The following is a 22,344-nucleotide window of genomic DNA, read 5'->3' on the forward strand; positions in this document are numbered from 1 at the left end:
GTGGGGATTAGGACTGGGATTAGGGTGGAGACTGGCGTTAGGCTGGGGTGGGGATTGGGACTGGGATTAGGGTGGAGACTGGGATTGAGTTTGGGGCAGGGATTAGGACTGGGATTAGTGTTGAGACTGACATGAGGTTGGGGCGGGGATTAGGACTGGTGGGTGAGACTGGCATTAGGTTGGGGTGGGGACTGGGACTGGGATTAGGGTGGAGACTGGGATTGAGTTTGGGGTGGGGATGGGGAGAGGTGATTCAGACTGGGCATGGGGTTTGGGTTGGAACTGGGATTGGGACTGGAACAGGGCTTTGGGTTAGGATTAGGACGGGGCAGGGTGGGGGGGCACCAGTAAAGCATTAATTAGGGCTGATTGCGGGTCGCAGGCCTCGCCCCCGGCCACCCCATGATCACAGCGGGGGCTGAGATGGGGCGCGGGGCCACCGCTGCACCCCGGGGTCCTGCCAGGCACCCTGGGACGCGGCAACCCCCGAAGCAGTGTCCCCCTTATCCCCGCTTCTGCTCCGCCCGGGCACCGGCAGGACCCCAAAACTCAGCCTTTGCTGAAAAATCACCAGAAAAACCACCTCGCACCAGCCTGGGGTGGCAAAGCTTCGCCATAAAATAATCCTCTTTCTCAAAGTGATCCTTTTTCCTCTTGGGGGGGGGAAAATAAAGAAACCCGAGGGAGCAGGGGGATTTCTGCGGTGTTTAAACTGTTCCGGGGTTTGTCGCGAGGCCGTTTCGCAAGAGCGAAATGGGCGGCTCAGTTCAAAGCCCAAAGCGTCGCAGTTTCAAAGAGCTTTCCCCGCTTTAGCCCGAAATGAGCCAAGGACCAGCTCTAAATTATCTCGCAGGCTGGGGAGGACCTGGCTCCCGCTGCGTTTTGGGGCTAAATCCTCCGCGACGCTCCCCAATTCACCCCGTGCCCCCGCCGGGCCCTGCCAGACCCACGAAGGGACCCTGGAGCCTTCGCCCGCCGGGCGAAGGGGGTGCTGGAAATAGCGGGTGAGAATTTAATCCGCCGGATTGTTTCTCCCCGTTACTGGGAGCGTCTGAAAGGCGACGCCGCCGCATTCCTGCAGTATTCATGAAGCCCCGGTGACGGCAGGCACCCATAGCCGGGGACGGCGCGGGAGCCGGGGACGGCGGGGCAGGGAGAGGGGCACAGCGTCCGTCCATCCGTCCGTCTGTCCGTAGGGAGGTAAGGAGCTGCCCCAGTCGGCACAGACGGGACGGGGCTGAGAGCCGGGGGCTTCCCGCAATCTCTGGGTGCTGCAGGACTTGGTCCTGTCGATTTATCTGCCGTCCTTGGCGTAGTTAGGGCTGTGGTCATCTGCCCTTGGAGCATATGTTAGCTTTATAAACACATTAAAAAAAAGAAAAAAAAAAATATATATATAGGCATACGCCTAAATACACACAGCTCAGTCCACGTGGCTCTCCTGGCGCCACTCAACAAGCCTCCACCTCTCCTCCAACCTTGTACAAATCTAATTATCCGTCCACTGCCACAAATGTCTCTCTTCAGCACGGAGAAAACCCTCCTTTTCCACCCCTGTTGACTTACCGGCGGTTTTTCCTCCTGCCCTGCTTCTAACCCCAGCCAGCGTCCGTTTGGCTGGGGGTCAGCCAAGCCCCGGTGCGCTCGTTGCACCTAACACAGCGGGGAGTGTGGGGTCCTGTGAAAAAACCAAAACACCTTAATGGGGATATTTTAACCTGCTTTTTCCTGGGAAATGAGGAGGCTGGGCAGGGAAGGGAGGCTGGAAGGGGTGGGAGGGTGAGACAGTGAAGATTCCTGTGGCGAGGGTGCCTGGGACAAGGATGGGAAGACACTGGGCGTCCCCCAAGCCGCAACCGACAGCCACGACAAGGAGCAGAGGGGTCTCAAGGCCACGATTTCCCCGTTTTGGCTGCTTTTGACACCCCCGCGGGACTTCCCCTGCACTGCGACCCGCTCAGCCCCTGTGAATCCCACCCGTCTCTGCCCCGCAGGGATGCCACCGGCAGCCGGGCGCTTGGGGACGCGCACCTGAGGGCCACCCGCATGGAGAACGCCACGGCGCCGCCGGCAGTCGACGTGGACAAGGGCTTCGCCGTGGCCTTCGTGGTGCTCATGTGCCTCTTCCTCCTGGCCATGATGGTGCGGTGCGCCAAGCTCATCGTGGATCCCTACAGCGCCATCCCTACCTCCACCTGGGAAGAGGAGCGGATCAACTGAGCCGGGGCGAGCCGGCCCCAGGGACCCCCCCCCCAGGACCCCGACACCCCCAGGGACCACAGCCCCCCAGCACACCCCCCAGCCCTCCCTCACCACAGGGTGCTCCAGGGCACCCCAGGGCCCTCCAACAACCCCCAGCCCCCTGGCACCCCCAGCACTGCAGGGCCCCCAGCCCCCCCTCAGGACCACCCAGCACCCCAGGGCCCTCCAGCACCCTCAGAGCTCCCCAGCACCCCCCCAAGGCCCCCCAGCACCCTCAGACCCCTCCATCACCCCCAGCACCTCAGCCCTCCCTCCCCTGAGGACCCTCAGAGCTTCCCATTGCCCCCCAGGGCCTCAGGGCCCCCCAGGACCCTCAGAGCTCTCCATCACCCCCAGGGCCCCCCAGGACCCTCGGAGCTCCCCATTGCTCCCCAGCACCCTTGGAGCTCCCCATTGCCCCCCAGGGCCTCCCAGGACCCTCAGAGCTCCCCATCACCCCCAGCACCCCAGGGCCCCCCAGGACCCCCAGAGCTCCCCATCACCCCCCAGCACCCCAGGGCCCCCCCAGGACCCTCAGAGCTCCCCATCGCTCCCCAGCACCCTTGGAGCTCCCCGTTGCCCCCCAGGGCCCCCCAGGACCCTCAGAGCTCCCTGTCGCCCCCCAGGGCTCCCCCCCAGGCCCCATTACCTCCGAGCCACCAGTACCCCCAGGGCCCACCCATCCTCCCCGGGCACCCCATCACCTCTGGGCCCCCAGCACCCCCAGGGCCGCCCCGGCCTTTACCAACCGCCTTCCTATAGGTGGCAGCACTGCGCCTTTCCCGGGGAGCTGCCCCTTTAAGCGCCCCTGGCTCCTCCCCTCCGCGCATGCACCTTGGCCAGCCCCCTCCCCCCCCCCCGCCCCGCGCGCAGATTGGCGGTAGAGGCCCGCCTCTCGCGCATGCGCAGTACCGCGCCTTCGCCGTCGTGCCGGCCGGCGGGGGGCGAATTGGGCCCCTCGGGCTGCTGTTACCGGAAGTGACGTTAGCAGCTTCCGGTTCGGAGGGCGCCCGCCTCCCCCCCCCCGTTTCTCCTCCTTCTCCCCAACAACCGGGGTCGCGGCGGGCCCCGGGCCTCGGTGAGTGCGGCCTGCCCGAGGTGGGGCTGTGGGGCAGGGGAGTTGGGGTAGGGGGGGAATTGGGGGTTGTTGTGGGGGGACGGCGGGGATGAGGGGGTCTTTGGGGCAGGGGGGAGTGGGGGGGGGCTGCGAGGGGACGCGGGGGGGCTGCGAGGGGTCTGTGGGCAGGGGATCGTGGGGTGGGGGGGTGTCGGGGGGCGGTGTGGCGGCACTGGGGTCGGGAGGGCGGTGTGGGGCAGGAGGAGTCGGGCAGGGAGGTGTGGGGGTCTGGGGGGGACACACACTGAGGCGAGGAGGGGGCTGGGGGGCAGGGGGAATTGGGGTGAGGACTTTGGGGGGGGGGGGATGCTTGGGGTGAGAGGAGAGCGTGAGGAGCTCCCCACACGTGAGGTGTGGGGTTTGTTTTGAGGTGCAGGCGGGGGGGGCTGTGGGGCAGGGACTTTTGTAGGCTGAGGCGTTGATGGAAACTTGCAAATACAAGCAAACTCCGGGGTGGAAGAGAGAGCGTGGGGGCGTTAGGAGCGGGGGACTGGAGGCTGAGGGGTTGATGGGGGCTTGGGGTTGCAGGGGGGGCTGTGGCGGCACTGGGATGGGCTGCTGTGGGGGGAGGAATGGGGTTTGGGGTTGGGGGTGCAGTGGACAGAGGCCTAGGTGTGAGAGGGGAGGTGGGGTGAAGGTGGCGCGGATGGGACGTGTTGGGAGACGGGGGCTGGCGGGGGCTGTTTGGGTGACAGGGCTGCGTTGGGGAGGTGTGTGGTCACTGGGGTGGGAGTGCAGCTGGGAGGTGTCGGGGGGCTCTGGGCTGCCTTTGCATCTGGAGGGCCGGAGGAAGGTGTGGGGGGCTGTGGCTGGGGTGGCCTGGGGGCAGTGGGAGCTGGATGGGGTGACGGGAGAGAGGAGGGGGCACGGGGCTGGGGTTGATGGAGGAGCAGGAGGTGAGGGGGGCTGGAGACGAGGGTGTGCTTAGATACAGACAGGAAGACTGAAGGGCGAGGTGAGAGCGGGGAGCGCTGCGGAAAGGAGGAAGGTGTCTGCGAGCGCTGCTGACGGGGGCAGACTTGAAAGTAATGCAGAGTGGTTGGATTATCGCCAGGCCCAGCTCAAAGGGGGATGCGAGGGCTGCAGGGCTGGACAGAGGAAACTGCCGGGGCCATCCTCAGGGCTGGAGGTTATAATGTTCCTTAAACACCACAGGCAGGGGAGGACAGGAGCTCTTCTGGGCTGCTGCCTGAAGGGGAAGCTGTGGGACAGATTGGGAGAGGCATCTGCGTGGCTCTCCTCCCAGGCGAGGCAGAGGGTTGGGAACTGCTCCGCAGGTTTTGCGGAGGAGAGGGCGCTGAGGTGGTGAAGCGTAAGGCTCCGGCGCTCGGCGGGTTTGGAGAGTCTGTGCAGGGATCGGAGGAGACGTCAGGAATCCCTGGTGGTCCTGGAATCCTCTGGCTCCACAGTTTGCTTGCACTTTGGTTATTTTTGGCTCCTTGTGATGTTATCTTAACAACGTATATAACATTTGCTTCCTGACTAGCTTTCAAAAAATGGAGCTTATGCTCTCGTGAGCGCTGTGCCTCAGAGGATGTGCTACAGCAGTAGGGTTTCACCGGCCTTTTTCTCACCTCTCTGTGCTGTCAGGTGGAGCAGAAATGGATTCCCAGGAGATCAAAGAGCTGCAGCAAGAAGTGATGGAGGAGCTGGGAATCTCCATGGAGGAGCTCCAGGATATCATCGACAAAGAGCTGGAGAAGTTTGAGTGCGTGAAGCAGAGGAAGCAGCAGCTGGAGGAGCTGGAGAAGTGCGTGAAACAGAAGGAAGAAGAGGTGGCTCGCGTTGACCGGCTTTTTGATGACGCTTCAAGGTGGGCGCGCTTGGAATCGCAGCCACGTGTCAGAGTTGGGCCTCAGAGCAGAGGAGGGGGAGATCATTTGATGAGTGCTGCCCATTCCCCTTTGGCGTAGACTGACGCTGTGATTCTGCATCGGTTCGTTTGTGTGTGGTCGTTAAGGGATAATGAAAATTATTCCCCTGTGGCTTTAAATCCTTCATGTGAATACTCTTCCCTCACCTCATCACGGTTGTATTTAATCAGCAGCTCCCCAGCGGTCGGTTCCTATTTATTTCTGCAGTATTGTGGGATGTACAGCTGGGCTCACCTTGTCCTTTCCTGTCTCTGCCCTACCCCTTTTTTTTCCCCAGAGCCATTGATAAATGCGAGATACTGGTGAAGGATCTGTACTCCAAGCTGGGCCTCCGGTACCGCGAGAGCAGTTCTGAGGACGAGGACTTGGCTGCCAAGCCCATGGAAGTGATTGAGATCCCAGATGAGGACGACGATGATGTCATGAGTATCGATTCGGGCTGGAAGCACAGTTCAGTATCTCATTGCGCCACACGGTACCGAGGGGAGGGATGGAGATCTGAGCGTGTCCTGGAGGAGCGTGAGAATGAGAGGGATCAGAATAAGGATATCGTAAAGTTGGCCATAAGCCACGCTGGTCCGTAAGCAGGAGAGGATCAGGTAGGAAATGCCGTTAGCTCGTGAGGAACATCACCGCTTGAACGGTCTGCCAGGGCCCGTAACTATTCCGTGGTTCCTGGAGTCCCAAAGTGGGACTTCTCCCTTTTCCCACCTGCCTGACTGTTGTCCCCATCAAATGCTGCCCCTGCGGGGAAGCTGCCTGTGCAGCGTGTCGTGCCTCTGGAAAGGGCGGCTTAGTAAACGCCTCGCTTGAGTGGGTTTCCTGACAGGGACAGAGAAGGCTTTTGAATGGATGCTTTTCTCTGTTCCCTCTTCTTTCGGTGACTTAACTAGGATGGATTTTTTCCTCCCCAAGATGTTTTAAACCACTTTTTTCTCTTTAAACACAGGCGATAGCAGTCCCAGAATCGCAAAGGATCAGACTCTGGTGAGTTGGAAAAGACCTGACTATAGTGTACTTCTGAAGTGGGGTTTTGCTGCAACACTTAGGACAGCATTGTATTTGGTGCAAAACAGAAAAAGTTCTTCATATTTTCTTTCTCTTTCCTTCCCTTCAGCTGCGGGAAGCCATGGCTGCAATGAGAAAGTCTGCCCAGGATGTTCAGAAATTTATGGATGCCGTGAACAAGAAAACAAGTGCCCAGGACGCACAAAAAGGTCAGCGTGTGAGAGCTTCCTGGGGCTGACAGAGGTGGGCTGGCACCCGTGTGTGCCCTGACCCTGGTCCTGTCTGCATCGTACACCTGTTGGTTTTCTTTCTGAAAAAGAAAATAACTGTTCTGTTTGCCTGCTGGAAAGACCCATGAGGATAGAGTGATTCCAAATTCCTATTTTCCTTTAAGCCCTTTCCGAAAGCAAATACAAGCGGTGCAGTTTCCGTAACGTGAAAGCTTTTTAATGATGTTTAAACCTCACTTGCTGATTACTCCATCCAGTAAAACTGAGGCACTTAGGCTGACTGAGGTAAAGGAAAGCGAGAACGCCTCCTGTCTGGGGTCCAACAGATGTTCTTCCAATTGCATACGTAAGAGAGGGAGTCTTTGGGCAATTTCTAACTTACCTCCTGTTGTTGTTCCTTGGGTAGATGCACAAACCCCTCAGGAAGCTCCTGGCACCGTCCAGCCCGTTGGCCCTGCAGCGGCGGGGAGCGATCTCAGCAATGACGGCGATCTGAACGTTGGCATGAGGATCCTGGGCAAAAAGAGAACCAAAACGTGGCACAAAGGAACTCTAATTGCAATCCAGACGGTCGGTACGTCCCATGCTTGATGCTGTGACTCGGTGCTTGTGGCTTTCGCTAAGCTTTGGGTGGGTAACGTTGATCAGGCTTGGAGGAGGTCCCCTCGCCTGTCAGAGCACCTAGTGCCACCTGGAAAGAGTTGTGAAAGCCGCACATCTCCACTATAATATTTTTACCTTCCAAATTAATTTCTGAAAGGCTTTCAAATAAGTTCTGAACTTGGATCAGAATAGTAGAGGGTATTGGACTTCTTGTATGAAATCACTTGGCTTGTATTTATCTTGCCGTGTTGAAATGTCTTTCAGGTGCTGGAAAGAAGTACAAAGTGAAATTTGATAATAAAGGGAAGAGTTTGCTTTCTGGCAATCACATCGCTTATGACTATCACCCCTCACCCGAGAGACACTATGTTGGCAGCAGGGTTGTGGCAAAATACAAAGATGGGAATCAGGTTTGGCTGTACGCTGGCATTGTGGCTGAAACCCCAAACGTAAAGAACAAAGACAGGTATTAATTCTCCTCCACAGTCATGTACCCCTGTCTCTCTGGTTTTTGGGTTTGTTTGTTTGGTTTGTTTTTAGGGAAAAAAAAGAAAAGAAGGTATATTTGTATATTTGCTATTGTGGGAGCTAAATTCTTTTCTGCCCTTTCTGGGGACGTAGCTCTGAATGTTGTTTATTCAGTCTGTCTTATCTCTAAAAGCTCTGGGTGGAGCTTCCATTCTATTTCTCATGTCCGTGAGTCAGAAATTATATCTGGTAATTCATTCAAATTATCACACAAACATAAGTCTGCACTGCTCAAGGCATAAAACATAGCGTTAGGAAATACGAGCCCTAGAAGCGTTTAGTGCCAGCAGTGTTGCCAAAGCACTTAAGGAGAAGAAACAGCAGGTCTAAAGCAGCCTTTTCAGTCACGTATAAATAAGGGGCCGGGCTTCTTCGATGTTGTGGTTTAGGCTTGTGGTCTTTCTGAGAAGATTCACAAAGGAAATAATCACCCTGTTTGTTTCAAATGTGGATCTGCCGTAAATGCCTAATTGTGTCAAGTTCTGTCTGATACGTGTTTAATAACTGAAAACAAACTGCATTTATTATTCATCTTGCAAATGTACTCCTCCTGGCTAGGCTGGCTGTAATGCTGATCTCTCATAATGCAACCTTTCTACAGCTCCGTATCCTGAAGTTGTTATTCAGAGGCAGGTGGTGCTAAGTGGGTGCCGTATCAAGCCTTGTGGGTGTCCCCCGCCGAGCTCCCGGCCCCCCCCGAGGCGCTGGGGACTCTCTCATGCTCATCTCCTTCTGCAGGTGGAGCCCCGGCAGTGTCCCCCAGCTCCCTCCCTGGGGTGCAGCCTCTGCTGCTGCTTTGTCCCAAAGGCTCCAACGATATCTTTTCTTGCAGAGATTAGGAGCGATTAAACTGGCTTTTCTCTTCCTTTACCTCCTGTGGCCGAGGCACAGAGGGAATCTGGAGCTGAGGGAAGAGGGCCTGGCTGTGCTGGGAAGCCTTTGGGCAGCCTCTCTCTTGTCCCTGGGAGCACAGGGAGAGCTCAGGGCTGGGGGAGAGCTGTTCTGAAAGAACCGAGGGAAGTGGCAGTACTGCAAAGCTCATGATCTCCTGGCAGAAGTGATCACTTCATTCTGTCCTCATCCACCATATTTGATCTGAGGGCCTTTGGGACTGGCAGGAGAAACAGGAGAGGTGCGCCACTTCCATCGTATGATGTGGAGCTGCATTTTATTCGGGTGCATTTCTAATTCTAACTTCCAACGCTGCTGTTCTCCAGGTTCCTGATCTTCTTTGATGATGGCTACGCTTCGTATGTCAAGGAGTGGGAGCTGTACCCAATCTGCAGGCCACGTGAGTGATCTCTGCCCCTCCTGTGTCCTAACACTGAAATTGTATGGAGAGCCTTTGGGTATATGAAAGAGTTTGGGCTCAAAAGACAGGGGACAGCCTGCCTGTCCCCTCCGGTGCTGTGCCTGTAGACGTTTGCTTTGCACATGAAGCTGGAGGAAGTAGTAGTTTATTACCGGCAGAGTGAGCGTGCTGTGACTCCTTGCACTCTGGGTGCGTTAACATGGCTGGATGCCCTACCACCAAAAATCCGGCCACTCGGGATTGCTGCTTGATTGTTCTTACGTAAAAAATCCATCTGAGATCTCTTTAAAAAAGAATTAAAGATTCTCTTTGTAAGAGTCTTTCCTCCTCTTCCCTTTCTCCCATCCATTCCTTTCTGAACAGTGCAAAAGACCTGGGAAGACATAGAGGATGTTTCCTGTCGCGATTTCATTGAGGAGTACATCACGGCCTACCCCAACCGTCCCATGGTGCTGCTGAAGAATGGCCAGCTGATCAAAACGGAGTGGGACGGGACCTGGTGGAAATCCAGAGTGGAAGAAGTGGATGGCAGTCTGGTCAAAATCCTTTTCCTGGTAGGGCAATTTCCCTTCTCCCATTAGAGGCGGAAGATGGGCTTATATTTGAGTCGGGGGGAGGCTGACTGTTGGGCTGATCGAGTCCAGTTTCCTTGCTCGTGTCAGACAGGGTCCTGGAGCAAGCAGGTATTTTGCTTGGTAGGTAGAGCGCCAATTTCTGCTGTGCATTGATGTGAAGGTGAGACTTTCATTTGCATGACAAAAGCTTCAAAAGCCTTTCAAAGCATTTTGCGCGTGAAACTTTAAAGTGGTAGGTGAATAAGAAACAAAATCCATCATCTGCAGGTATTCTGTCCTGGTCCCTTTCTTGATGTAAACACCTAGCCATGTCTTCTGTCCAAATACAAGTGCTGGTTTGAGAAGCAGGAGAGAAACCGAGCAGAAGCTGCGATATTCTGCTTGCTCAAGTTCTACAAATTGCAGAAAGGGAGCAGACACGCCGTCTGTGCCCGCTCGGCTGCCTTCCTGTCTAGATAACCGCATAGCCACTGGGGCTGGGGAAGACGTTGTGCACTTGCAAATGTCACCTCCCTGCGCTAGAGCAGGTTCGGTTTGTGCTGAGGAGTTAGCTTGTCCCCTGAGGGAGTCTGGTTTCTCCAACAGTGCCTCGTTAGTCTGTTGTTGGGCTAAGAATAGAACTGCGTTTGAGGTTTGGGGTCTTGGTATTGGGCCTCTTTCTCGATTTGGTTTGTATTCAGTGTTCCCCCAGATATGACGAATTTCTGCCTTTGTCCTCTCTTGGCTGCACGGTCTTTCAAGAGCCTTCAGGTCAATGCTTTGCCTCCTTTCCATTCGATTCTGCTCACTGTAAAAGCAGACCGCGCTGTCTCCCCGGCCTGTATTGTACCTCTGGAAGCTCTTGCCGTAGGTGCTGTGAGTGTTGCCTTCTCCTTGCTGCAGGATGACAAACGTTGTGAGTGGATTTACCGGGGTTCCACGCGCCTCGAGCCCATGTTCAGCATGAAAACTTCCACAGCCTCCACCCAAGAAAAGAAGCAAAGTGGGCAAGCAAGGACTCGTCCCAATGTCGGTATGTGGCATCTTTTTCTTTAATTTGTATCCTGGAATTTGAATGAACGCATTGTGGGTTGGCGGGGGCGGGTGGGTTGTTTTGTTTTTTGTTTGGTTTTGGTGGCGTTTTTTTAGCAGAACTCCTGGAGATTTAAGATTTACAGTGGGCTTTTTCTCCTGGCGTAAAGATGCCGCAAAACCAGACTGCAGTTGTGTGAAGTGGCCAGAATCTGTTGGGGGTGACTGGCTGTGACTCGGAGCTCAGCCAATGACCCGGTGTTAATTGCAAATGCCTCTGTTTTGGGGACTAAATCAATATTTTGTGGCTAGTGCCACAAACTTGGGTTGACGGTAGAGGCTTTTCCTGCTGATACTTTGCTTTTTCCCCTTCCCCACTAGGTGCTGTCAGGAGCAAAGGGCCTGTAGTACAATATACGCAAGACTTAGCGGGAGCTGGTACCCAGTACAAACCATTAGAGCAAATGCAGGCAGCCTCGCTGGCTGCACGGTCCGTCTCCCCGCAGCCTGCTGAGATGGAGTAAGTACTTGAGTCAGTTCTCTGCTTCCACCATTACCTCCTTTGCGTTTCGTCTCCAGTGCTCAGCTCTTTCAGGCACCACCCTTTCTGTGTAGAGGAATCCTCAGGTGCAGGTTTCCTCCATGACTAGGCTTGTTTCCTGGTTGCACAAATTCGTTTTAGTCATGCTTCTGGGGGAAACTATAGATAAAGGCGGCTGGATGAGTAATTGGGGGCGGGAGAGCTGAGAGCCCAGCACCCCCTGAGCCAGATGCCATGTTCTTACTCAGGGCTAAAGCTTCGCACTTGATGTATTTCCAAGTTAGAACGTTTGCTCCTTCTCTTCTGCAAATCTGAATTGCTCCCTCGTGTCACGATCCAGGCACTGGCCCCCGGCTGCCTTGTATTCCTCCACTTGGACTGACCTGCTCGCAGACCTCAATGACTTACGAGGCACTGAGAACTCGGGATCAGTGGTTGGTCTCGGTGGTCACGCACCAAACCTGATAAAGCTAAGCCACGGCCAAGTCGCACACGTGCCTCCTGCCGCCAGGGGCCCAAGCGGGACGTTCTCGGAGGTGCAGGCTAGTGCCGAAGGAGGCCTGGATGAAGGAGGTACTCGGCCTTGTGATGAAGGGAGCGTGTTGGAGAACACCAGGGTACCTGGGCACGTGCTCTGGGACTTTAATAACTTTCTAGGGGAGAGAGAGGCTGTCCCGGTTCATTTTTGTCACCACTGTGGATTTCCCATCCGAATTTACGGACGCCTGGCCCCCTGCCAGCACGTCTTCTGCTGTGACTGTGCCTTGCTGCATGGGCAAAGGGGAGAAAGGAGATGTCCCAGCTGCAAGCAACCTGTGCAGCAAGTGAATCTTTATTCACCGGATGCTCTCTAGGTGTAGCAGCATCTAAGAAAGCCCACCCGCCTCCGGTCTCAGAGGGGTTCCTCTCCAAGTACCAGTGCAATATGACCCATTCTGCCCCTGGATGTGGGGGCTAACTTGGAAATGCTCCTCCTCTGCCATTCTGACCAAGACTTGAGAATCGAAGCCATAATAGCCTTGTTCCTCATCTCTGACGTAACCAAGAAGAGAGGCCGATGCTGAAGGAGGTCTGCTCCAGCGTGAGAAATGCGACGCTGGCTCCTCCACCGTCAGTCTAGGGCCCCACCAGTGAACAGAGGAAGAGCTGGGCTGTTGCCCTGACACTAGAGCACCCTGAGCTGTCGAGGGTGTAGGAAGGATGTGCAATGACACGGCATGAAGACGATAAAGTTGGACTGTGGCGATCAGCCAGCCTGCAGTCTCGCTGGCTGCCGAATCTCTCCTTTTCCATTTAACAGTCCTTGCAGTGGTTACAAGAAACACTTTTTTTTTTTCTCTCCCCACAGAGGCTTTGACTTCAGGATCTTGTTTTCAGGTGTCATACAAGCAGACACCACAGCCGTTTCCTTGCCCTGCCGTTAAATAGTGAACTGCTTAAAGACAACTGTTTTTTAACATTGACTGAAGGCAGCGTACTACATCCATGTCCCCGCTGTCCCAAGGGATACTGTTGGGTTAAAAACACATTTGTTTTAGATTATTAAAACTGGGAGAATGGTTTCTTCACTCTGGTGTTTTGTTTACTCTGAGGAAGGCCTGGTTCTCTTCCCTCTCTAGTCTCACTTTCAAGTTCTTCTACGGTGCCAGGGAGCTGCTGTCAGCCATTTCTGACTGTTTAAAGCCTGTTGACTGAAGCTTTTTTCCTCTTGCTCTTGAATTTTGAAATGTGTGTTAACACCTTGCTTTTAAGGCAGATGTTTGCAGAAACGGTTGCCCCCTCTTGCTCTCACTGTCTACTCCCTTTCTGCCCTGATAACGTAACTATGTTCTTCCACTTGTGGGAAAACCAGTGGCTGGTTTGGGGTGTTTTTCTGTTTAATCATTATAAATGGATTGAAAACCTCCGCTGTTGTTTTCTCAGAATGTGAGGGTAGCGTCTTCCAGGTGCCTCCCACCTTCCCGACGTTGTGCATCGGGCTGCAGAGGCGTTTGGGAGCCCCTCATAGCCCTTTCGTCAGTGATGTTATTACATTCCCTTGTACAATCTTATCTTGTTACTTGGTACGGACAAAAGAGTCCTCTGTACTTCTCGTTCCTCCCACTGCTCAGTACTGTTGCACTGATTGAGCTTCTGTAAACTCTTGTTTCTGCTATTGCAGGGGTTTCTTCATGTAGTGGTTTGTCCGGCTTCCTCAAATGAAGGCCTTGGACATCCTCGTTACGCTCCCTCTCATCCCCATGCCTCACTTCCAAATAAATAGCAGTATGGCAGAAGTAATTTTTAAATGTAGCTGAGGTCTGGCATTTGGTTGGGGTTGTTGCGGGATTGCTGTAGCACAAGTAGTCAGAAATGAGCTGATTTTCACACTTGTTAGCAATAAATCTGCTCGGTTTCTCTTGGATGGGGCACTGTTGCTGACTTCCGTGGGGGAGTGTTATTTTGACTGCCCCTGTCTGTCTAAATCCTACCAGTTGCGTGAGCGTGTGTATCTTGCAAATCGCCTCCCTTCTTCCCTCGTGCAGATGCTCTGACAGTCAGCTGGCCCAGTCGAGAAAGCAAGTGGCCAAGAAAAGCACTTCCTTCCGTCCTGGCTCCGTGGGCTCTGGGCAGTCGTCACCTTCTTCGCCTGTCCTAAGTGATACGCCTCCGGCGGGAAGGACCGGTGCGTCCCAGCAGCATCGGTAAGCAAAGCTTGTTCGCGCTTACGACAAATGCAGCGATATCCCTGCGCCCTTGTGAGAGTTTGGGGTGCTGGTACAGATTTGGGGCTTGTTTGGTTTAGTGCAGGTTTATTTTGTGATGGACTGACACCTTTATTTGCCAGCTTGTCCGGTCCTGAGCATTTGTCTTCCTCTTACCTTGTTCTCCCGCCCAGACAACTGTTTGTTACGTTTTATTGTTGGCTTGAGCTTGGAGGGTCTCTTATCAATTCTGACCAGAACTTACCCCAGTGGGACCCTGGCCAAAGCCTCTGACCCTGCTTGTTTTTAGAGGACTCCTGTTTCTACAAGCTTTCTAGGGTCAGGGGGAAGCTGCTATTAATGTAAATCTGCAGGTGGCTTTTCCACAGTGGTGGCTTCGTGGCGATCAGTCCACAGCACAGAAGCCGTTGATCCCAGTCCTGAGACCACAACCAGCTTGTGCTTGTTTTTGCTTCCCTAGTTCTGATTTGGGGGGGTTTTTGTGTTCTCTGCTGCTGGTAACGCTCCCTTTGGGGCCTGCCCAGCCTTGCTCCCCGGGGATGCTGGGGTTTGTGTCTGATTGGACTAAGCAGCAAGGCCAACGGGGTGTCGCTGTGTGTAACTAGCAGCTGCTTTGATAGGAATTAAGTGCCTAAAATCCCTTTGCAGTTTGAGGAGAAAGCAGCACTCTTCCTTAAGCCGCGGTTGCTCAGAGTATCCCTTTTCCTGTACCAGGCTCTCCAGCGGCCAGGCAGGCAGTGGCATGGCGCAGGCCTTCCACGGCATGATGGACCGCGTGCCCAACGAGCCCTCTTACCGAGCCCCGCTGGAGAAACTCTTCTACCTGCCGCACGTCTGCACCTACGCCTGCCTGTCCCGCGTCCGTCCCATCCGCAGCGATCAGTACCGCAGCAAGAACCCCCTCCTCATCCCGCTGCTCTACGACTTCCGACGGATGACAGCCCGCCGACGGGTCAACCGCAAGATGGGCTTCCACGTCCTCTACAAGACGCCATGTGGGCTGTGCCTGCGAACCATGCAGGAGATCGAACGCTACCTTTTTGAGACAGACTGCGACTTCCTTTTCCTGGAGATGTTCTGCCTGGACCCGTACGTGCTGGTGGATCGCAAGTTCCAGCCCTACAAACCCTACTACTACATCGCAGACATTACCAAGGGCAGGGAGGACGTCCCGCTGTCCTGTGTCAACGAGATCGATAACACCCCGCCTCCGCAGGTGGCCTACAGCAAAGAACGCATCCCCGGCAAAGGGGTTTACATCAACACCAGCTGGGAGTTCCTCGTGGGCTGCGACTGCAAAGACGGCTGCAGAGACAAGTAGGTAACTCCTCGTGTGTCGCTGGGCCTGGAGGGTGGGGACTGTGCTGCCTGCCCTGATAACAGCCCAAGGTGGACCTGCTCCAGACTTTTAAGCCCACGCAGCTCTGATCGGTCGCAGGTTTGACTCCAAGTCAAGCCCCGTGTGCCCGTCTCTGCATATACGCCTGCAGAAAGATGTGATTTCTTTTCCTTTCTGCAAAACCGGTGTGTAGAACTAACTTCTGGGGCACGGGTGGGTTTGTCTGTCTGTCTCTCTAGATCGAAATGTGCCTGTCACCAGCTGACAGTCCAAGCGACTGGCTGCACCCCAGGTGGGCAGATCAACCCCAATTCAGGATACCAGCACAAAAGGCTGGAAGAATGCCTCCCGACAGGGTAAGCAGAGCTGCGTCTTCTCCTTTCCTCACAAATACCAGCCCCGGAAACTTGGCCTCCGATGCCATCAGAGAGGCAGTGTTTCCCGGAGCTAAGTGCAGATACTGAAAACCTGCCTCTGTTCTTGATTCATCTGCTAATCAGATGGCCTAATGTGTGGCCCGGGATCTCTGTGCATTACCGTAGTACCTGGCAACTACACTCTCCCTACTCTGCCGAGCTTTAAGTCCCTGCTGCAAGTCCCTTTGCATCATTACTGGTACAACACCAAGTCTTGGGATACGGCTTTATCAAGGAAGATGTCACTGTTCTCCTTTCTTTCAGAGTTTACGAGTGTAACAAGAGGTGCAAGTGCAACATTAACATGTGCACCAATCGCTTGGTCCAGCACGGGCTCCAAGTCCGACTGCAGTTATTCAAGACGCAGAACAAAGGCTGGGGCATTCGCTGCCTTGATGATATTGCTAAAGGCTCTTTTGTCTGCATCTACGCAGGTAGGATCTCGCCCTGCTGAACAAGCAGGTAGAAGCCTCTGAGTTTTGAAACAGGTGCTGTGAATGAAAAGCCTCTGTTGAGCCAGTGCTCTTCCCAGTGGTCGCATGTGTTCAGATATAAATCTGCTTTCTTTTGGTTAAGGAGGGGGGGAATAAGTATTTGAGAAGATCTGGTTGTGTCAAGCTTGTGGCAGGCCTGAGATCTAGGCTTTGTTTATTGCAAAATGCAAAACCCAGCAGAACGGGTGTGAAGCTCTTCCTGTGCTTGTTAAGGGGACCGGAAAGTGAAAACTTAAATGATAAACTTGCAGCACTTTGATTTCCTGACTGACGCCCCTCCCTTGCCCAACTCCGAAACAAGATGCGGCAGAAACCCGTGTGGCTGCAGTGCCAGTGTGAAGAGAAGTGCTCGGATCCCCAGAGCTGTTTCTGCACACTGAGGGTGAATCAACACGTACCTGCTTCCTGTTTACATCGAACCGGTCGCTGGGACATGGGCACAAACCAATAAAATACAGAAGTTGCGCAGCATGGTTGCGTTAACTCTGAAATGAAACTAACCACGGGCATTGCCTGAGTTCTGGTGCTCTGATTTCTTGCCCTTAATATTGCCTTTGCGCTACGCCCTCGCCTCCAGCCCTTCAGAGGAAAAGCAGTCACCCTCTTTGAATTGCTGTTTAGAGATTTCCTTGGTGGAAGCCTGAATGTTAGCAAGAGCCCGCTTTAGATCAGCCACATGCTTCAGATTTTCCTTCCTTCGAGTATCAGGGTAATATGTTGTCCTTTCCCAGCCCAGCTTTGGAAGAAGGTGGTGTTTGCTCCTCAACGAGCCTTTGGGGAGGATAAAATTTATGGGGTAGGAATGTCATCCCTGGAAAACTCACGCTTAGTTTTCTATTCCCCACCCCCAGGGAAGATCCTCACGGATGACTTTGCCGACAAAGAGGGGTTAGAGATGGGTGACGAATATTTTGCAAACCTGGATCACATTGAGAGCGTGGAGAACTTCAAGGAGGGCTACGAGAGCGACGCAAAATGCTCTTCTGACAGCAGCGGAGTGGACCTCAAGGACGAAGAGGAGGAAAACACAGGCACTGAGGAGCAGGAGGAGTCCAACGAGGACAGCTCTGACGACAACTTCTGCAAGGACGAGGACTTCAGCACCAGCTCGGTATGGCGCAGCTATGCCACGCGACGGCAGACCCGGGGCCAGAAGGAGAACGGGCTGTCGGAGACGGCCTCCAAGGACTCGGGGCTCACCCGGCAGATCAGCCATGATGAGACGGCGGTGGCTGGCTCCTGTAAGCTGCCGGTGTCGGAGGAGACCTCCAAGAACAAAGTGGCCTCGTGGCTGAGCTCCAACAGCATGTCTGACGGCTTCCAGGACAACGACAGCGCCTCCTCCTTCAAGATGAGCGAAAGCGGCGAAGCCAAGGCCGGCAAAACGGAGCTCCCTGGTGAGAGAGAGAAAGCCTGTGCTTCTGCCCTGGGCGACCTGGACGGAGAGTCAAAGGCATCGAAGAAAGACGTAAGGGAGGGCTGTGGGACTGGGAGACGAGTGTTGCCCCCTGCCTTGGGGGCCTGGATGAGGAAACGGAGACACAGAGATGTGCCTCAGCTGTGCTCCTGCTCGAATGGCTTCCCTGCCCATACAACACGACTAGGTGGTCTGCGGTGCTGTTTGGTGTCCCCTTGCCCTGCTTACTTGGCCTTTGCCCGCTGCGGTGGGGTAGGGAGGTGCCTTTCTCCTTCCTGGGGAAGTTGGGGCACAAGCGGCTACAAAGAAGTCGCTCAGCATGAGCCGAGCTGAACCTCCCTCCTGCCCTGGGCGCTACGTGCCTGCCGGGCCCTGAGAGAGGGAGCCACCGCCTGCCCGGGTACCTGAGGTGGTGCGGAGAGTGTTCCGACAGGGCTGGGGACAGCAGGGAGATGGAGGTGGTCTCTGTCCACCCCCTGCTCTGGAGAGGGGACTCGGAGACCCGCTGTGTGGGATCTGGAGGGTGGGAGACCTGTGGTTGTCACTTGGCCCTTCCGGAGCACCCCCTGGACTGGATGGCACACTGAGCGGTGGGGACAGCCGGCTTCTCACACCCGGCCTGGTGTTTGGGGAGCGTTTCCACAGAAGGGCTAAAGAGTGCTCCAAAAGGGAGAGATTTTAATCTTCTGTACTTCTCCCCTCTGCAGGAACCTGAAGATCCAACCAAAATTCCCGGGTAAGGCTCCTGAAATTATATTTTCCTGCTTTTTATTTCCAAATATCGCTCTGAATGAATTGCTGCAACTCTAGGGCTGCCCCTTAACTCTGTTAATGCCACTGCCAGCGTAAACTGGAGAGGTTGGGAGGGTTTGGGCTGTGCCCCATGTGCGCTGGCAAATTAAACGCTTGGAGATGGCAGTCTTGTCCAGCTCTCAGCTTTCCTCTGTCTCTGCCTGGCCCACGGACAACCTCCCTGGAGATGCAAGCGTGAGCCGCTCTTGTCCTCACCCCACAGGCTAAGCGACTTGGGAAGGATGTATGGCTACAACCCGAGCCCTCCCAAACTGGAAGGGATCCGGAGGCCGACGAGCAAGACCGCCCTGCTGCAGAGCAGACGGCATTCTCTCGCCCCGCAGCCCACCACAGATGTAAGCGGTGATCCTTCGGGCTTCAGACGTGGGCTGGAAGGGGTGGGCCTGGCTCTGCCTCGACTCCAGACTGGTTCGATGAAGGCTTTGAACCTTACGTTGGGTTGTTTCTATGCCACTTTCATTCCCAGTCGAGCACCAGTGCAGGGCTTGTGGTTCGTAGTTGTGATTTCTGTTGATTTCCTTCAGGCAGCGGGGGTCTTTCGTGGTTCTGAAAGCCCAACAAAAAGAGGACAGCATGGTGTTTGGGCATGCGTTACAATGGGACGCAGCACCTTGGCTCGCATACCCAGCACGCCAGGGACCCATCGCTCGGCAGAGCCGGATCTGGGAAGCCATCCTGGGGGACGGTCTTTGGTTTTTGGGGCTTTCTCCCTTCCATGCAAAACCCAGAGCACCTAATGGTGCAGGCTCCTGAGTCTCTGGCAGTCTGGGTGCTGCAGGACTAACCAGCCCACCGAAACCCCACTGCTGTTTCAAACATTGGCCTGTGAGAAGGGGTTTCTGTCCCGTTCAGCTCTGATCGCAGGGTCCGCATGCGTGACCCGCTTCTAAAGGGCTTCCTAGAGCACAGAGGTCCTCTGCTAGAAGAGAGCAAAATACTGCTGGGGAAAAAGGGAGCCCTGAAGGTCGCTTGGAAAGCGAAGAAGTGATGCTGTCCCCTGAGCCAGGCTGCACTCAGGAGCTGTTAATGCCTTTCTGCAGGACGTGCTGACGCTGTCGAGCAGCACGGACAGCGAGGGGGAGAACGGGCAGGCGGTGGCGGGGCAGGCCCAGGGCACCACCAATGACAGCGATGACATCCAGACCATTTCCTCGGGCTCCGAGGAGGAGGAAGGGGACGACAAGAAAAACCCCTCGTCTGGGTCAGGTGAGGAGAGCTGCTGGGGAGGACCAAGGGCTGAGCGCGGAAAGTACAGAGGTAGAGCGAGAGATTTTGGCCAGAAACCACCAGGAAGGGCTGATGAGGACATAGCAGCTGCGAGCATGGAGCGTCCTGCTCCAAGCACCTCGAGCTTTGTCTAACAGCCAAGCTCTGAAGCTTCCCCAAGTGCTGTCTGAGACATAACTGCAAAACCCAGTCCTCAAGTACTAAATATTTGGGGATATCTAAGAAAAAGCAACGGTGAGGCTTATTATGGTGGGTCTCCAGGCTCCGCTGGGTTGAGTGGAGAGCCGGGAGATTCCCAGGAGCCATCCCAGGGTGCTATTTTAGATCCGAGCTGCATCCCTAAGGGGTTTATTACTCCTGTGTGAAAGGAGAGAGCGTCTTGGGGCGGCAGCGCTACCGTGGGGTTCCTCTTCTGGAAGACGGAGAGCGAGCACGGCAGTGTTTGTTCTTCTCCTGCGGCAGGTCCGGTTAAGAGGCAGGTGGCGGTGAAATCCACCCGAGGCTTCGCCCTGAAATCAACTCACGGGATCGCCATCAAGTCGACGAACATGGCAGCGGCCGACAAGGGCGAGAGCGCGCCCGTCCGCAGAACCACCCGCCAGTTCTACGACGGAGAGGAGTCCTGTTATATCATCGATGCCAAGCTGGAAGGGAACCTGGGCCGGTACCTCAATGTGAGTCACTGCCCTTGGCAGGGGACGAAAGGGGAATGTCCCGTGGCAGCTGAGAAGGGAAAGGGACGTATTTGGGGCGACCTGTCCTTTCAGCGGGCCTGTTCCTCCCCAAGACTAGATAAATACAGTAAAAAAAGCGGGAAAAGAGCAGGACCAGGAGGATAATCCACCCCCCCGAGTGAAACAGGGCAGTTGCTCCGGCCCCGTGACGCGTGGTAAGCAGGATGGCGAAGTCAGTCCTTCCAGCGACCGTTACCTTTGCAAGCGTGGATCTTATGACTCATCCCTGGTTGTGCAGGCAGGGGAGGGAGTGTGTCCTGTTTGAGCAGGCTTACGCTGGATGCAGCGGACAAATCAGGAATGCTGCTTGTTTATAAAGGCTTGTGTTTACTGCTGGCCGGTTTGCATCCCTCCCGACGCAGGAACTGGCTCACTGTGTTTGTCTCCGCTCCCTTTCCAGCATAGCTGCAGTCCTAACCTCTTCGTGCAGAACGTTTTCGTGGACACGCACGACCTCCGCTTCCCCTGGGTCGCCTTCTTCGCCAGCAAGTGAGTGGCGGCGCGCTTGGGGAAGGGCTGCCAGTTCACGGGGCTCGGTGGACCCCGCTCCTGGCCGGGGCTGCGCAACCGCTGCGGGCTGGGTGTTTCCTACTCCTGGTAACCTCGTTCCCCGGTTTCACACCAGCCTGAGCGAGGAGGAGCTTGGAGATGAGCTGGGCGAGGACCTCTCTTCTGTGCTGGAGATTCTGGTGCGATTTGCATCAGTTCTAGACCTTTCCAAAGGGGAGGGTTAAGCACGGAGCAGCCGGCTGTCCAGCTCGTTCGAGTCACAAACCTTGCAGGCAGTGCCGGGCGGTGGTGACTCCCTGCCACGTGCCTCTTGGGCACCGCGAGCGCGCGGCGTCTCCTCTGTGAAGCCCCGCGGGAGTGATTCATCGGGGAACTTTGTCCCTTTGCTCGCTGTGGAGCCAAAGGCAGCTGCGCTGGCTGCTCCACCCTTGCCCCAGGGGAAGCTGGACTGCGCCGCCCTGTCCTGGGAGGTCGTATGTAAGCGTAGCTCTCTGCTAGCAGCAGGTCCGGCTTATCCTCCTTTTTGGAATGGTCTCTTCTCCCAGCCTGTGCTTTCTTTTTTACTTCCCAGGAGGATACGAGCCGGCACAGAGCTGACGTGGGATTACAACTACGAAGTGGGCAGCGTGGAAGGCAAAGAGCTGCTGTGCTGCTGCGGGGCTATCGAGTGCCGAGGGCGGCTGCTGTGAGCCCAGCCGTGCTCCCACCGGATCCCTCCTGACCGCAGCCTTGGTGCTGACTTTCCTTTTGTGAGGGTGAAGTTTCTTCTCAAGAAGTGGTTGTTTAATAGTAACCGTTACGAAGCCGAGTACAAAAGCGGCTTCGAGTTCTCCCGTTCACTTGAAAACGACAGCGGCAGACGGACACGGAACAGAAGCGTAACCCGGCACGCGGGCGACGGCTGCGGTGGGGGGGTGATGCCCAAACCTGATGCTGTGAGCTTTGCTTCTACCACGTCCCAGGGGCGACAGGCGCCCCGCGCCAGCACGCTCTCTGCCTCGGCGCCGCAGGGAAGGCCGTTAGCCAAGCCCTTACCTGCCTGAGGTGCTGACAAGCAGCCGTTCCTGCTCTCTTCCAGCTCGCCACCAAATTTAAGACACAAAGCCCTGGGTGCTGATGCCGGTTTTCCGGCAGGAAACGCTTCACCAAGGCTCCGGGGAAGGGCTTCACGCTTGGGACTGAGCTGTTGATGTCCCTGCGGCCTTGGGACCGGGCTGGGAGGGAGCGAGGATGGTGGAGATAAATCCAGATTGGTCCACTCTTACTGGGCTTATAGTGGCGATGTGAATTTAAGTGAAAAAAAGCAGTCTTCAACTGTGATTATGTTGTAAAGAATCTTTTCATTGTTAAAAAGCAATAAAGTATGTTTTTCTATTAAAAAAAAAAAAAGTTGCCCTGACCTTTAGACACAGAAAAAAAACCTGGGAGAGCAGGATTTAACCGCTTCCTGCATCCTTGTTTCCATGGGACTCGCAGGAAAACTGCCAGAGGCAGATGGGCCCGGACAGGTTAAGATGTGCACGGGCACAGGGAGGGCGACAAGCTCCCACAGGCATTTTCACCTTTCCTTCCTTCTAGCAAAACAAATACTCGTGAAGTCCTCCACTCGTTAAAAGTAAAGAGAAGCCGGTTGAACTTCCCTCGTGAGG

General features: G+C 55.2%; 1 protein-coding gene across 1 annotated transcript; it reads left to right on the plus strand.

Annotated features, from left to right (window-relative positions):
• The first annotated feature begins 3,285 nt into the window (after window positions 1-3,285).
• On the plus strand, window positions 3,286-22,073 carry SETDB1 (SET domain bifurcated histone lysine methyltransferase 1). The gene is made up of 22 exons (XM_050912430.1): window positions 3,286-3,319; window positions 4,949-5,171; window positions 5,510-5,682; window positions 6,182-6,219; window positions 6,350-6,449; window positions 6,877-7,044; window positions 7,338-7,539; window positions 8,819-8,892; window positions 9,277-9,467; window positions 10,371-10,500; window positions 10,881-11,019; window positions 13,566-13,724; window positions 14,460-15,062; window positions 15,324-15,440; window positions 15,765-15,934; window positions 16,846-17,462; window positions 18,119-18,147; window positions 18,427-18,559; window positions 19,265-19,430; window positions 19,914-20,125; window positions 20,586-20,674; window positions 21,267-22,073. Exons 2-22 carry the CDS (start codon window positions 4,960-4,962, stop codon window positions 21,382-21,384), a joined length of 3,840 nt encoding a protein of 1,279 aa, XP_050768387.1. The 5' UTR covers window positions 3,286-3,319; window positions 4,949-4,959; the 3' UTR covers window positions 21,385-22,073.
• The last annotated feature ends 271 nt before the right edge of the window (window positions 22,074-22,344 follow it).

Source organism: Gymnogyps californianus, chromosome 29, assembly GCF_018139145.2.
Source record: "Gymnogyps californianus isolate 813 chromosome 29, ASM1813914v2, whole genome shotgun sequence".
Classification (NCBI taxonomy): Eukaryota; Metazoa; Chordata; class Aves; order Accipitriformes; family Cathartidae; genus Gymnogyps; species Gymnogyps californianus.

Coding starts and splice junctions, on each gene's coding strand:
- SETDB1 (XM_050912430.1), top strand. CDS start 4,960: ATGGATTCCCAGGAGATCAAAGAGCTGCAGCAAGAAGTGATGGAGGAG. Junction 5,172..5,509: donor CTTTTTGATGACGCTTCAAG/GTGGGCGCGCTT, acceptor TTTTTTCCCCAG/AGCCATTGATAAATGCGAGA. Junction 6,450..6,876: donor TGCCCAGGACGCACAAAAAG/GTCAGCGTGTGA, acceptor TTCCTTGGGTAG/ATGCACAAACCCCTCAGGAA.